The sequence below is a fragment of the Pinus tabuliformis genome, chromosome 7 (genome assembly GCF_031772625.1).
Source record: "Pinus tabuliformis cultivar Carrire ecotype Pingquan chromosome 7, CPIR1, whole genome shotgun sequence".
Taxonomy (NCBI): domain Eukaryota; kingdom Viridiplantae; phylum Streptophyta; class Pinopsida; order Pinales; family Pinaceae; genus Pinus; species Pinus tabuliformis.
Window position 1 is genome coordinate 830,135,662 of NC_142293.1, and position 14,635 is coordinate 830,150,296.

At 38.0% G+C, this 14,635-nt stretch overlaps 1 protein-coding gene across 3 annotated transcripts in view; it reads right to left on the reverse strand.

Annotated features, from left to right (window-relative positions):
- The window catches only part of LOC149250186 (isocitrate dehydrogenase [NADP]-like), a 329,935-nt gene that overhangs the window by 98,082 nt on the left and 217,218 nt on the right, over positions 1-14,635 (reverse strand). For all 3 annotated transcript variants that reach the window (XR_016266814.1, XR_016266813.1, XM_089458932.1), the window contains 2 exons: positions 2,214-2,282; positions 1,973-2,088 (listed from right to left, as the gene is read on the reverse strand). Coding sequence is in view for 1 of the 3 variants with exons in the window: in XM_089458932.1 (XP_089315058.1) it covers positions 1,973-2,088; positions 2,214-2,282 (185 nt within the window). In the remaining 2 variants the exon portion in view is untranslated. The remainder of the gene's footprint in view (positions 1-1,972; positions 2,089-2,213; positions 2,283-14,635) is intronic.

Here is a 14,635-nt window from a genome sequence, read left to right on the forward strand (position 1 = left end):
TCATGTGAGTAATGATGAGATGGATGGAGACACAGGGGTCTCAAGGCCAAATGCCATGGGTACAAGGGTGGCAATGATGAGGAATGTCCACATATTGGGCATACAGATGTAGGAAGGAGCTATCGTAAATACATGAGTTACCCTGGCCTTTGTTTTTCCACCCTTCTTCATTTGCCTTTTGCCTTTTTTATTTTATTTTTAAGTTTAATGAGCCTCAGATCTACAAGGTTCCACAGAACAAAAGAATGATCTGAAGTCCGCCTTGGAGGAGAGAAAATAGGCTCAATATATAGTGATTCGTCCATGTGAAAAGATGTCTCTTGGGCAGGCTGACTTGATCTTGGAGGGATTGACTTGAGCCTTTGAGGGGTCATAAACCAAAATATAAATTCAAATTTTCTTCTTTGATTTGCATGATGAAAATACCAACCGAAGCCACCATTTTTCAACACCTATTAGGTGAGAGTTTGAACCGCAACAGGAACAAAGGGAATTATCAGAATTTATATACAGACAGTTAACACAGAATGCATTGCCAGAGTCGATACTCCCCTAACAGACAGTCTTCAAGATCCAGATAGCGGTCTTTATAGATAGTTTTGACAGGAGAGGTTACCATTCTTGATGCTATAGATAGGCACAGAATTACCATGGAAAAATATAATGATATTACAGTCATATTTTATGGAACAAAAGGAAGTATCAACTTGTATACATGGACAGCACGGAATACTTTGTTGGAGCTTCTTTTTCTCTATTACCTGACTTCTTATTATGCAGAATATATGTAATGGCATTGTATGGTCAAAACAAACTGGTCATGATTTTCGTTTTTTGTTTGATTTCGAGATGAGCAAAAAACACCAAGTCTCTCTTAATGCCATATCCATCTGCAAAATGTATTTTTCTTTCAACTTGAATGAAATATATGATAATTTTTCTAGGGAACAAAAAGGTATCACAAGTTGTAAGAAATATAGCTGTTCTACCTCAATGTAAGAAATCACTCCATTTCTAATAAAATTTCATATTCCACATCTCCCATCTACTTCCATCCCTATTTTTCTACAGAGAATACTCAGGAGTCTGCAAATAAAGATGTCTAAACACCATTTCTAAAGCATGAATAAGCTCCCATTGAAGGTCTGCTCCAAATCTGAATCCAGACTCTAGATGTTTATAACAACAGTAGAAAAGCAGAGAGTAGAAGATTGTATGTCCAAATGAGGCTTCTTGCAACCATCATATGCAATTCTTGATGCTAAAATAAATAAGGTTTCAAGATAAACAGAATAATTACGGCAAAGAGCATATGGAGGCAAAGCATATATATACAATGTCAAATATGTGAACAGTTTGAGAATGAACGATTTAAATGTTATATTGTAGTTTAATAGCTACAACATCATTCAGATCAATTATGAAAATTATCAATGGTGGCTGGCCACCATTATTGCAGTAATACACCTTGCGGTCTGAATAACATAATATATTACCAAGCCACACTTTGCAAACCAGCCATCAATAGGACAAATGTTCTCTGCTTCTCAATATTAAATCAAAGAGGAACTCCCTGTGTTCGTTGTCATAGGCTCATATATGTTATCGAGAATTCAAATTTATTGGTTAGACTCACTTTTCTTAGTCAGCACTATTGTTTCCTTCTTGTCTAGGCCTTGCTCGAACTATCTGTCAAAATCCTTTCATGAAGAGTTCCTCTCCTAGAATATGATATGATTTATTTACTCACTGTATGAAGGTGTCAAAGGGTTTCCACTGTTCTTAAATCATAAATTCAAGTTCCAATTGTCAGATATATTATTATCTTTATGCTTGGTAACTACTGAATTTATCACCAATGGCTAAATTCCTAGCTTCCAGTCATTTTGACAAGCTGATGATAGTTCATCGGTTAAATTAAAAACTATTTCTTCATATTAGTTCAAAAGCATCTCAACTGAAATGTTGATACCTTGTGCCAGAAAATCACTTTGAACATCACCATCATAATTTTTGCAAGCCCATACATACCCGCCTTCACTCTTAAGAGCATAAGCTACCATGTCATCAATTAGCCGATGCTCATACCTGCAATGCACAAGGAAAAGCTGTTCTAAAATCTATACATAAAAGTAGCATTAACTTTTATCACACTTATTACAAAAAATGCATGTCTTAACAATAATGTTGATCACAAATTTTAAAAAGCCTACCAAATATTGGCCTTTTCAAACTTGTCCTTCCAGTTCTGTTCATATACTTCTTGAAAGATGTCCTTAAACCTGTTGTAAAAATATTATTTGAGAATCACACATCCTTAATCTCAAGAATGCAATCCACTGGAACTTACAAGTTTGGAATGACAACAAGAGAAGAGTAAATAAAAAATAATGTGCACACATAACTTCGATATATAGGAGGAAGGAAAGAGAATCACAAATCATTAATTCATGATTAGATATAGTCCCCAAGTTCTAGTGGTCTTAATTAGACAATGTACTTACACTAATGAATCAAATTTTCTTTTTTCATAGTATATAACTCATAGGGGCCTTGGTCACACTTTATCACACACTTAAAAAATATCATTTTTTGTCATTATGGTTGGGCAAACTGGATCACTCTCCAACACTTTTTTCATCTTATAAATACATAATACTGTTAGATTTTATTAAACCTAACACCCGGTAAATCACTGACCTAACAGATTGCAGATCTACAGAATAATTTACACAGCTAGGTTCTTAACTTAGTAGAAGCAAAAATAAAATAACCAATCTCATAAAAGTGACAGATTCTACCCGGTCAAATTTTTTCCACTAATAATGCAAACTAGGGCTCTCATCCTAGCATAATGGCCCAACTGAGGAATTACTTAAAACCTTGGATTTGAACCGGCTGATCAACCCTCCTTGGTTGATTTGGATCTCCTTGTTGTCCTTCCCTGAACCCAACACTCACTAAGAAGACTCTCAATCTTGTGTTGTTGCAGTGTATCTTTCCCATCTCCGATGTCAAGTTCTTCTTCTTTTAGATTCGAGAATGTTCAGCATATGAGCAGGAACAATCTAGAGATGAGTAGGGATAAGCAGAGATGAATCGAGATAAGCAATGATGACATTTGATGAAAAGATACTTGAGAGAGGATATGATTTGATGACAGGATTCTTGCAATGATTACATGATGTAGTTGGAATTTCTCCCTAGCTGAGAGGGTGTGTTAATTTGGCAACTTAGTGTCAAATTCCAACAATGGGGTGAGATTTATCTTTCGAGAGGACCAATTTTGACTATTGAAGCGCCTAATTTGGAGAAGGCAAAGTGTATTTTTGAATTAAAGCCCACATGTGCACATTTGATTAGGTCGGCCCTAAAGCAAATTGGACCCCCTTGGAAGGCTATAAATACAAGTGACCTTAAGTTCATTTGGACATCATCATTATGATCATTCTTCTTATTTCTTTGGTTTGTCTCGCACAGGTATGAGATAGTTCGTGGATAGTCTACTCGCAAAAGTTAGAGATTACATGATCTAAAGCTCGCACGTGTGTAGGGTTTTTAGTTTCCGACCACAAGCATCAGACAAGCAGATTTCAGTCTTAACAGCGGGCTAGCAGGCTCATGCGTGTGGTTGGAGGCTTTCAGCGGCACGCACGTCACTCTCTGGGTGCGATTGGGACCCAGAGTTTGGTTTTCTAGTTGACCACAGATTCCGCTCGTTAACTGCAAGGTTCGGCAGTTGACTGCAAACAGTTACAGATGATCACAGGCTTCTGAATCAAGGTTTTCCATTATTGGCATTGTTGGATTCATCTCATGATATTGTTTAGTTGATTTTGCTATATAATAGTATGGATAAAGGTATGGATCATTGTACTCTCTTTTGTTGAATCATTCAATGACAATCTAATAGGAAGAAAAATTTGAAAGGCCTTTCCCCATAGTGGGTTTTTCCCTGGTCTCCGACCAATCCTGTTGTCTCTGTGTAAATGTTTTTCTTTTGTTGTTCCTTTATGTTCTGTTGCATTGATGATGACGATGTTCTTTCTATATAATTGCATATGCTAATGAATAATGTTGTAAATCTCAATAATGTTATAATGCTATGGGGTGAATTTAATATGCAAATGTTGAAATGCAATTATCAAAGCAAAGAACAATGTAACTCTAAGAAAAATTAACAGATCCAACATACCATTCATCTTCACAATCATGTTAATTCACTCCTTCCAGGGATTGAAATTAGCAACCCCATCCATCCTGTCTTCATATCGGAGACTGCTCAAAGATGCCTATTACCTCTCAAACTAGTACAGGTCCTATGAAGGGGTCTTATAGAGCAACTACTAGGTCAAGTGGCAACAATGGAGCAATAGCCCACTGTCACCTCAGCTAAAGCTCTTTACTCTTTACGGACTTTCATCGATGGGAGGAGACCCGATATAAGAGGACTCATGAGGATGAATAGATCAATGATGGGATTAGAGGTGATTCCTAAAGCCTGTTCACAAGAGAGGCTCAAATAATTGGCTTACTTGCTTTAGAAGCAAGATGATAAGCTCTCTAGGAAGGGCTAATGGGATACTTAAGCCTAGGTTTGGAGAATATCCCTTGACAAGAGTTGTCCTAGACCTAAGAATCCTTAAGGAGAAGTGGCTTCTATGTGATCCTTGTAGAGTTAGAGTTACGAGGTTGAGGAACCACAAAGAACCAAAGTGGACCCAAACTAGGTTAAGAATGTGGAGTTGATTAGACTTGGTTAGGGAGGAGAATAGGATCAAAGGACTAATTTTCTTTTGAAATTTGAATGCAATGATCCAAATGAGGACACCAACCCCAATCAACCTAGGGAAAGAAATGATCCTCGAGCTAGGGCTTGTGATATCTTTAGGTTCCACCATCGGATTGTGCTCAAACTTGGAGGACCTCTTGAGAAGACCTCAGCGTAGTTGTGGACCAATTTTCGAGGTGTTTGGAAGGCTACAAAAGATTTCTCTTGATGCCCTAGGTGACCTACTAGGGTTAGGCCTAGAAACAGAAGGAAAGGTAAAAAATAATATTCTTTTTTGATCACCCCTGGACTAGATCAGTGCCTAGCCTAATGGGAAAATGGAATCTAATGGAAACAATGTTTAGAGATGCTTGATTTCAATCAAGGAGTTCCCCAGCAACTTTGCATGACAAAAGTAGCAACTAGGTCACAAGGAAAATTTATACTTCTAATTATTTGCAAATGATGACTTATCAAGATAATGCATGAGCAATCATGTATCTCTAGGACAATAATCCACCATACATTTCAATAATCAACATGAAAAACCCCTCACAAAGACAAGGTCAGCAACTTCGCATAAGCCCAAAAGCAGCTACACCAGCTTCATGAACGAAAACATTCCATAGATCATTTTATGAGACAAAATTACAAGGTAAGCATGAAAAGAGTACTCACGATGTACAGTGAGATTATTACAATCATCAAATGCAAGAGAAGCGAATCTCCAAGATAGAAAAATCAAGATCTTCCAAACATTGAAATGCATTAGTTCTCTAATTCATTCATCCAAAAGGCTAGTGAACATATCAAGAGATACAAATGATCCAAATCCAAGTGGTGATGAGAGGAATGAATGAGCCTCTCATCTATTTATATCCTTCCTAAAAGGTTGGAGTTGCCTAATTAGGCCTAATTAAGCCCCAAATAATAAAATAATGTACAATAATAACATCCCTTGGTGACAAGCCCACCAAGATAGCTCCAAAATAGAAATATAAGCCTCTCAAGAGAGAAAAATAGTAAACATAATGAGGCATTGGGCCATTGAGAAGGCCTAGTGGAGTCCAAAGTGTGCCAAGGTGAGAAAATAAACTCCAAACATAGTGAATATGGGGTAGGGTCATTGATATCCAAGCAAGTCACGTGTGGTCACTAGTGTCCCCAAGTGGGTGTGGGGGCACAATGACATCCTCATGGGTCTCCAAGTGGATTGATAATGCCTGTAAACCATCTGTAAGAGCTAGAATGATGACATAAGCCCTCCCTTTGTCTTTCGCAGTGATACACATCCTCATCTAGACCCTGGAACCTCTACCAAGTGTGTGGTACAAATGTGAAGTCGGTTGGGCATGGTGATCTGGGAGCATCATCCTCATCCAAAAACATGGAATACGAGCAATCACTTAATGATGTTGGAGATCCATGAAGTGCTCCCTACAATGGTGGAGGCCCATGGCTCTCTATGCTCACCCTACAAGTGCTACTATGGCCCTCTGGAGGGTTTGGACCTCGTATAGGAAGACCAAACCCCAAATGGAGACCCATCTGCAATCCTACATAAGATCCAATGTGTTCCCTCACCTTCCAATACAACAAATCATTAAAGTAATCAAGTAAAAGAGCTTACAAATCATGAAACACAAGTGGACACTTCATAATGGCATGCCTTTCCATAGTGGCCTTTGGCACGTACAGGTGTCTCCAAGCTCAATAAGGGGGTTAGCCAAGGACCCTATTAGATGGTTTTAGCCTTTAAAGGGGGTGACATGTCCATGGTACATCCATCAAGTGGTAGGTGGCATGTGATACAATGATGGAATGGAGTGGGGATCAGGGGAAGGCTCCAAGCCACATGCCATGGTACAGAGGTAGCTATAATAGGGGAAGCCCACACTTGGGTATATGAGTGCAGGAGGGAGCAATCGTGGTACATGAGTTACCCCGACCTTTATTTTTCCAACCTTCTTCATATGCCTTTTGCCTTTGATTGATTTTTCTTCATAATTGCTCGGGGCTCCAGGGAATGAGAGCATGATGTGTAGGATACAGTAGTAGATACCCACTTTAAGGTGGGACAGTTCATTGCCCACCAGGGGTTGGGACAATCATGGGTTCCTTAATGTGGAGGGGACTCATCTAAGGCTCATAGGGACAAAGGTGATGGCCATAGATAAGGGGTAGAGCTCATGCTTGGCTTTTGCACATGTGCTAAATTTGTATGTCCCGGCCATCTTTTGCATTTTATGGTACATTTCTTGTTGAAAGTGGCCAAATTATGCTTTTTCTTTTCTTTTTAGTTGCATCAACCTCTGAGGCATCGTTGCAGGCCCGACCCAAGCTGTGGGCAAGGGGACAGGGGGGCTAACCCTTTGTGGATCTAGTGGACAAATGTGGACCTGGATGGGAAAAGTGATAAATGGGGTTAAAACGAGAGGAGTCTGGAAGCAGGACCACGCAACCTAAATCGATATTTTCCCATGTGTCAGTCTTGTTGTCGCTTAGATTGTACAGGCACGGTGCGACAACGACTCAAAGCGGGGCTTGTCACTCTGATCCCTGCCCACTCCGTTCTAGCTGTCTCCCAAAAGCAGGCTATGGGGGGTCGTCCCTATGGAAGATAGAAATGAAAGACAAGTTAGCAACCAACGATTATGGGAGACACGATTGAATGGCTAGCCACTTAGTTGATTTAGAAAGATTTTAGAGATTAGAATTAATTATCAATGAGACTAGTGCCTTATGGAGTCAACTTACTTTCTTAATATCAATTAAAGACCAAATGACTGAATGAACAACCACTACTTGAATGTTTAACTAACCTATATGCTATGCAAATCCTAAGACTTTGGTGAAATGCAAAATTTTGGCTACTTTTAATTATATGCATGTTCTAGATGGTTCCTTCCTCTTAACTATTTTGGAACTAGTCTCTAGAGTAGGTTGTGGGATAGAAGCTAACGAGAAGCAAGCAGAGGCTTGATTAACGATACCTCCCCCTGTGTTCTAACCATAGTTTTCAAAACGGGTCGGTTTGAACTGGAAGTCGACCAAATTGGCCGGTTCATTAGCCCTAACCATCAAACCGGTTGAAAAACCTCGTTTTCTAAGCGACACACCGTTTTTTTGGTTTGATCGGCCATAAAATGGTTGCTTTATGAAGGAACCTGCGGGTTTTCCCATAAACCGGTCAACTCCTTCATAAACCAGCCGATTTATTGCTAGGCCATCTACAGACCCCACAAAATGCAGTTTTGTGAGTTTTGATGTCATTTTGAGGGAAATTTGGGGTTGTTTCCCTCCAAAAACAACCCCTCTAAGAAAAGCATGCCTCCCCTCTCATTTGCCTCACACATATCAACCCTAGAATCAATAGCAATCAATGGTAATGTTAAATTCTTAAAGTAAAAGTGACATTTCCTTTATTTTTCATTTTCATCATTTTTATTTAAATTTTTAACATTACTATGAAATGACTTGGGATGTTTGCGAGTGGTTTTGACCTCATTAGATTTCATATGGAGAAACTAGAATTTTAGAGTTCACACAAAATTCAACAGACTTAATGGTTTTCAAGATTTCATGGCTTGGGGGTTTGGAATGTTTCCATTTGATTCTATCATGTGTGAGGGTATGATATTGGTGTTTGATCAAGAGCATGAAGCTCTTTAAGAACCTTGATGTTGATGGCATTGATTTTTGAACTTTGTTGATATTGGTGGTATTGATTGTTGGACTCCTCTGCCATTGCTTTAACAAGAATGTAACCGTCACTCAAAGGAAAATAATTGATTAGGGATGCTAAGCTTTTTCTACCACATTATAAGCCAATGGAGATGAACCCTTCACTCAAACCAAAATCACTAGTTAGGCATGTTAAACTTTTTCAATTTTTATCATATTAAAGGTTGAGCAATCCAAGTCTCAAGACTCTGGGCGAGATGGTGTTTATGTATCTCTTGCTGAGGATCCCATTTTTAGTAGCGTTGAATCAATGATGAGTTTCATAAGTGATCATGTTGATCAGTGATTTGTAGTTTTGATGTCTATTTTTGTTGCTACTACTACCACTACTGTTAAGGTTGCAAAGGAGTTTTAGGAGTCCTCAAACACTCAGCCAGATTTTATGTAGTTCATGTTGATGATCCCTTATCTAGTGGTGGTGATGAGTTTGATCATGATGAGGAGTGATCATGTTGATCACTAATATGTAGACTTGTAGTAGGCCAATGACCCCATAGCTTACAACATTGTTTTTGAACTCTAGGGGCCATTTAGAGCCTCATTGATTATGTATTCTATTGTTGATATGTATTGCACTTGGTGCCAATTTGATATATTCACCTTTACCTGGTATATAAATGAGAAAACTTTGCATATTTATCTCTATTGGTTTGGAATCATGGGTTTAAATCTTAAAAATAGTCTTTTTCAGTAAAAACTAATTATTTCATGCATTTTTTAAAGACCGGTTCATTGAGATCTGACTAGTCTTGGTTTGACCGATTCCAGTTTGAAACTCGGTTTGATAGGTAGACCGGTCCAGTCACTGGTTCCAGTTTTTAGAACTATGATTCTAACCACCCAATGACTCCGACGCTGCAGAGATTGTGGCTCTGACGATTGCAGGGTCACCGTGTTAACCACTAAAGAGGTGCTAGGCTCCTCAAACTAGGTGAAAACGATTGTCCTAAATGTCTATCAACCAAGCCTATGCTTAGAGGTAAATTATTAGATGCAAGAATATTCCTACAATTATATGCAAGGATTATAAGTCAATCTTGAGTTAAGATTGGTTATGTGATTCAAGTACTTGATGTTGATTATCTTATAACAAGAGTACTTAACAATGTGAAAATTTCTAAATAAAAATCCAACTACAGTGATTAATATTATTTCTTCTACTTATTAACTCAGAAATAAGTTATTCACAGCATTTCTACAACAAATATCGAAATAAATTCTACTGCAACCTTCACAATTCAAACACTGCGGAAAGTGAATGCAAATAAAAATACTATCACAAGTATAACCACGATGATACAGTTATTTTTGGACAATTGTCCCTGGAAAATCCCAATGTGGGAAAACCGATGCAATAGATGGGGGTTTCTTTATTAGTCTTCAGCGAAACTCTCATGTACAAGATACAACAGCAGAATAGAAGAGGATTCTCTGTTAGAAATTTTACAGACACTTCTCGGTCAGTTTCTGATCCAGGAGAGGACATGTTGCCTCCTCTGCGCCTCACTGCATCAGCTCCTATGTGAGGAGTGCACAGTCCCAGCGTCACACTGCCTATGCATTGTCCCTCCTCTGCGTCACAGCCTCTACGTTGTCCTCCCTCTACTTTGTGTTTTCTGCTCCTACACTCCCAACTGATGTTGATACCCTCCCTCTCCTTCTCACCTGCAACTCTCCCTTTAATTCAATTTTCTCTTGCCGAACTTCGACCAGTGAGAAAATCGATCTTACTCGGGTAACTGAGTATTTGCCTCTGGTGTGTTTTCCAAATGCCCCTCGATGTCCTTCTTATAATCCTCCAGTTGAGAACCAACGGCCCAGATTAAATTCTAATCAATGGCTCAGATCATTTGGACTCGATCTTTGTCTTCTTCTGGAAGTTACACCCACGGTTTAGATCAATACTCATTAATTATTTTAATTTCCTAAGTTTAGACTTAGGGACCCATCAAAAATAATTAATTATTTTAATAAAACTGTCTCCGAGTGGAATTTCCCAAAATGATTTCTGGGTATTGTGAAATACATGTATCTAAGCCTCCTTGTAGAATTTGAGACTTAGAGCACATATGATGCTACCAAAAATCAACAAACAACATATTGAAAGACAATCTTAAACAAGACCAAGTGCTCAATGACACAAGCACCAACAACCAACAAGAGATCTTCTTACAATAATTCGACAAAAATATTGACCAACAAGTGATAACAATGATAGCAATTTAGGAAACTTAGAGCACTTATCTAAGTAGCCATTGATTTCCAAGACAAAATGCCAACGACTAAAATTTAGCCCAAATCACTTCAACCATGAATGATTATGAATTGTAAAACTTCCTTACCCAATTTTAGAGACTTATATGTGATTTATTATCACTACAACATTGTATTCAGAGGTCTGCAATTTTATATCAGCAATCAAGAAGTGATGCAAGATGCCAAAGATAAGCTAGAAAATCAATGCATTTAACTTCCAATGATATTCACTTGATTATAGGACTACTTAGACACTATAGATCAGATTTCTTATGCAGATCAAGCCTCAAAATGATGTATATCAGATCAGTGATAACTCAAAAAAACAGTGATTCAGTCCTTAATAAACCAGCAAGGTGCCTAAATATTAATGTCAAATAAGCTCCAATGATTAGCTAATCAATTGAGTGATTTTTAAATGATCTTTAGTCAGTTTTGATGATTCTTATTTAGTTTATATCACTGCATAAATGGTTGTAGCAAACATATCAGATCTGGAAATTGTCAAACATTCTTCAAAAAATAACTTATATGCAACCAATTTAACCACAAGATTAATGTTCAATGCCTTAAGCGACTTGTTAATGAATTTAGGATTATTTTATGTGTGTTTATTCTCTGAATATACTATTGTAACAATTATATCCGACCTGAAACTTTCAAATCAGACCTCTGCAATTTCAAATCAGACCTTGAAATTTATATAACAGCCAACACAAAACAGTACAATTGATAGATCAAACCCTTGTAATTTATTTTGATGTCTTGTATGAATTATTAGCTTAATGTGTGGGTTCTTTAGGCTCGTATTATGATGATTATGCCACTATTGTATCAATATATCAGATCTGATATAAATTATGTAGTCAATTAAAATGAGAGATGAAGGAAATAGAAGCAAACCCAAAAGCCTAATGGCCTATGCCAAGTTTGGAGTTGTGAGAGAAATCACCCCTCAACACCTGTACTCACAAAATGTTAGCTCAAAACCCAAAGATCGGACCTTTAAGACTACTGCAATCAAAAATTATTAGAGATCAAATGTCAATCCCTTGAAAAAACTCTTGTTTGCAATGAGATCTAGCCCTTGTAGGGCTTACGGCCTTCTTAATGCTTGCAAAATATGTCCCAAACACGAGCCTTTTAAGTTGGGTAAGGGATAGGGCCTTCAGACAATGAGTTTCTTCCCCCAATTTGAAAATACGCAGCCTGCAAAAATGGGTTCAGAAACCCTAGACATCTAGGGTTTTTAAGGGTTGGAAACTTCAAAAGGTTACTCCTTTCTTTGATCCCTTGAGAGATTTCACCTGTACAAATAAAAAGAAATTCTCCCAAAGAAACCCAATATATATAAAATTAAAATAAAAACCCCAATAAATTATATACAGTAAAAAATTAAAATGCAAAGGGTTAGTGAAATTACTTGCATAATAGAAAATACAATGTGAAAGGTTAGGAGTGTTGACATCTGTTGCTACTCAGAACAGTTCGGACAATCATCTAACTTGAGGATAGTCCTGTAGTGACAGTCACCTGTAGAGCAAGCATTTGACTATGGAGCTAGGACATGCAACAGGTTTATGAAGTTCGGACTTGGTGCAGGTTACAAACCTTCCCCCAACTTTTAAATTTTAATAATTTTTAAATATAAACTTTAATGAAAACTTCAAAATGCTTCAAAACACAGTCACTCAAATTTAATTTTTATTTTTTGTTTATGTTTTTGTTTTTAAATTTTAATAATTTATATTTAATTCTACTATATTTGCATTGTAAATTTTAATTTACATGATGAATTTTTTTTTTTTTTTAACTCTTTCTGCAGGGCAGAAAAACAAATTTTTTTTTGCAAAATAAATTAAAACAATGACACAACAAGCTGCAAGCTTACAAGTGTAAAATCGTTGATTACAACATGAGCAGCCACAGTGACACTGATTGTGATACTGATAGTGATTATGATGTTCAAACAAAAAGTCCTCTTGGATCTGAAATCCCATCAACAATGAATGAAACCCATGGCAGCAATGCAACTAGTGTTTCTCCCAGTGCAACTGCAACCCTGTCAAAGTCATGGCAGAATATGCAAAAGGGACATTTAATCCAAGCAAACCTCTTTTGTTATATGTTACCAAAATCATTGACTCTTCAACTCAACCAAAACCAGGAAAACAAAGAGGTGGGGCACGCCATTGGAAATGCAATGTTTGTGGTCATTCTTGAGTTGGGAGTTATAGTCAGATCAAGATGCATCTTTTGGGTGTAGGTGGCAAAGGGGTTCATATATGTACAAAATTAACCATATTGCAAAAATCAGAGCTCTTGAGGATGCAAATGGCAGCAGATGCAAAGGGCAACTTCTCAAGTAAAAATGCCATGGCCCAAGCTCACCAAAGTATTGATGAAGCCACAAGCTCCAAAAGAAAAATGAAAAATATGCCTCCACCAGGTTCTCGTTCTCGTGCAGTGGGACCAACTCTTACAGGAATGTATGGTAAGTTGAACCGTAATGATATAGATGATGCCATTGGAAAATTTCTTTTTGCCAATGGCATTCCTTTCCATGTTAGTCGTTCTCCTTACTACAAGGAGATGGTGAAGGCAATTGCAGCAGCAGGACCCTCATATGTGCCCCCAGGTGAACATAAGTTGAGGACAGTGATATTAGAAAGGCAAGTGGCCAATATTAATGTGCAAAAGGAAAATATGAGGCAGACATGGGTGAGGGAAGGTTGTTCTATCGTTATGGATGGGTGGACAAACATTGCCAAACGTCCACTTATCAACATCATAGTTACTTGCCGAGAGGGGCCTTTCTTTCTTAGAGCTATTGATTGTTCTGGAAAGTGCAAAGATGCAACTTTCCAATTTGAGCTTCTTCGTGATGCTATAGAGGAGGTTGGATCTACAAATGTTGTACAGGTTGTGACAGATGCAGCAGCAGTGTGTAGATCAGCAGGATTAATGATTCAAAGTAAATACAGGCATATTTTCTGGACCCCTTGTTGTGTGCATGCGCTCAATAATGCATTGAAAGACATTGGCAAAATTGAGTGGGTATCTAACTTGGTGATAGCTGCAAGAAATGTGCAGATGTTTATTTGCAATCACCATACCTCTTTAGCCATGTACAGGTCTCATGCGAGGAAGGAATTCCTCAAGCCTACTGATACCAGATATGCTAGTTATTTTCTTTTATTAGAGAGGATGTTGGAGGTGCAGTCAGCATTGCAGGCCATGGTTGTAACTCCAGATTGGAACAAATGGGCAAAATCCAAGATAGAGGAAGGAAAGAAAATCAGGATTTAGATATTGGATAATGATTGGTGGACAGATTGTGGTTATTTGGTGTCACTTTTACATCCTGTAGTTGAGGTCATTCGCTACACTGACACAGATTCTCCTACTCTTGGAGAAATATATGAAACTTTTGATACTATGTTGGATCAAGTAAGGGTGGCCATTCGTGAGAAAGATCCTTAGAGTTCTATACGACCCAAATTCAACCCATTATACAGCGTAGGTGGGATCGAATGAATACACCTTTGCACATGGCAGCATATGCACTCAACCCAAAATGGTATGTGGCAAGGGCTGATAGAATTCTTCCCATTGAAGATCCAGAGGTCAAAAAGGGATTTCGAGCTACCATTACAAAGATGTATAGTTCAGAAGAAGGGAGAACAATTAGGAGACAGTGGATGCAATTTGCAAGTCTCAGTGGTCCCTTCAACAAGCATGATGCAAGGGAAGATCGCAATGATTTAGGCCAGACTGATCCCATTGGTTGGTGGACCATGCATGGGGATGATGCTCCAGAAATCCAACACCTTGCTATTCGCTTATTGTCTCAGATTGCTAGTT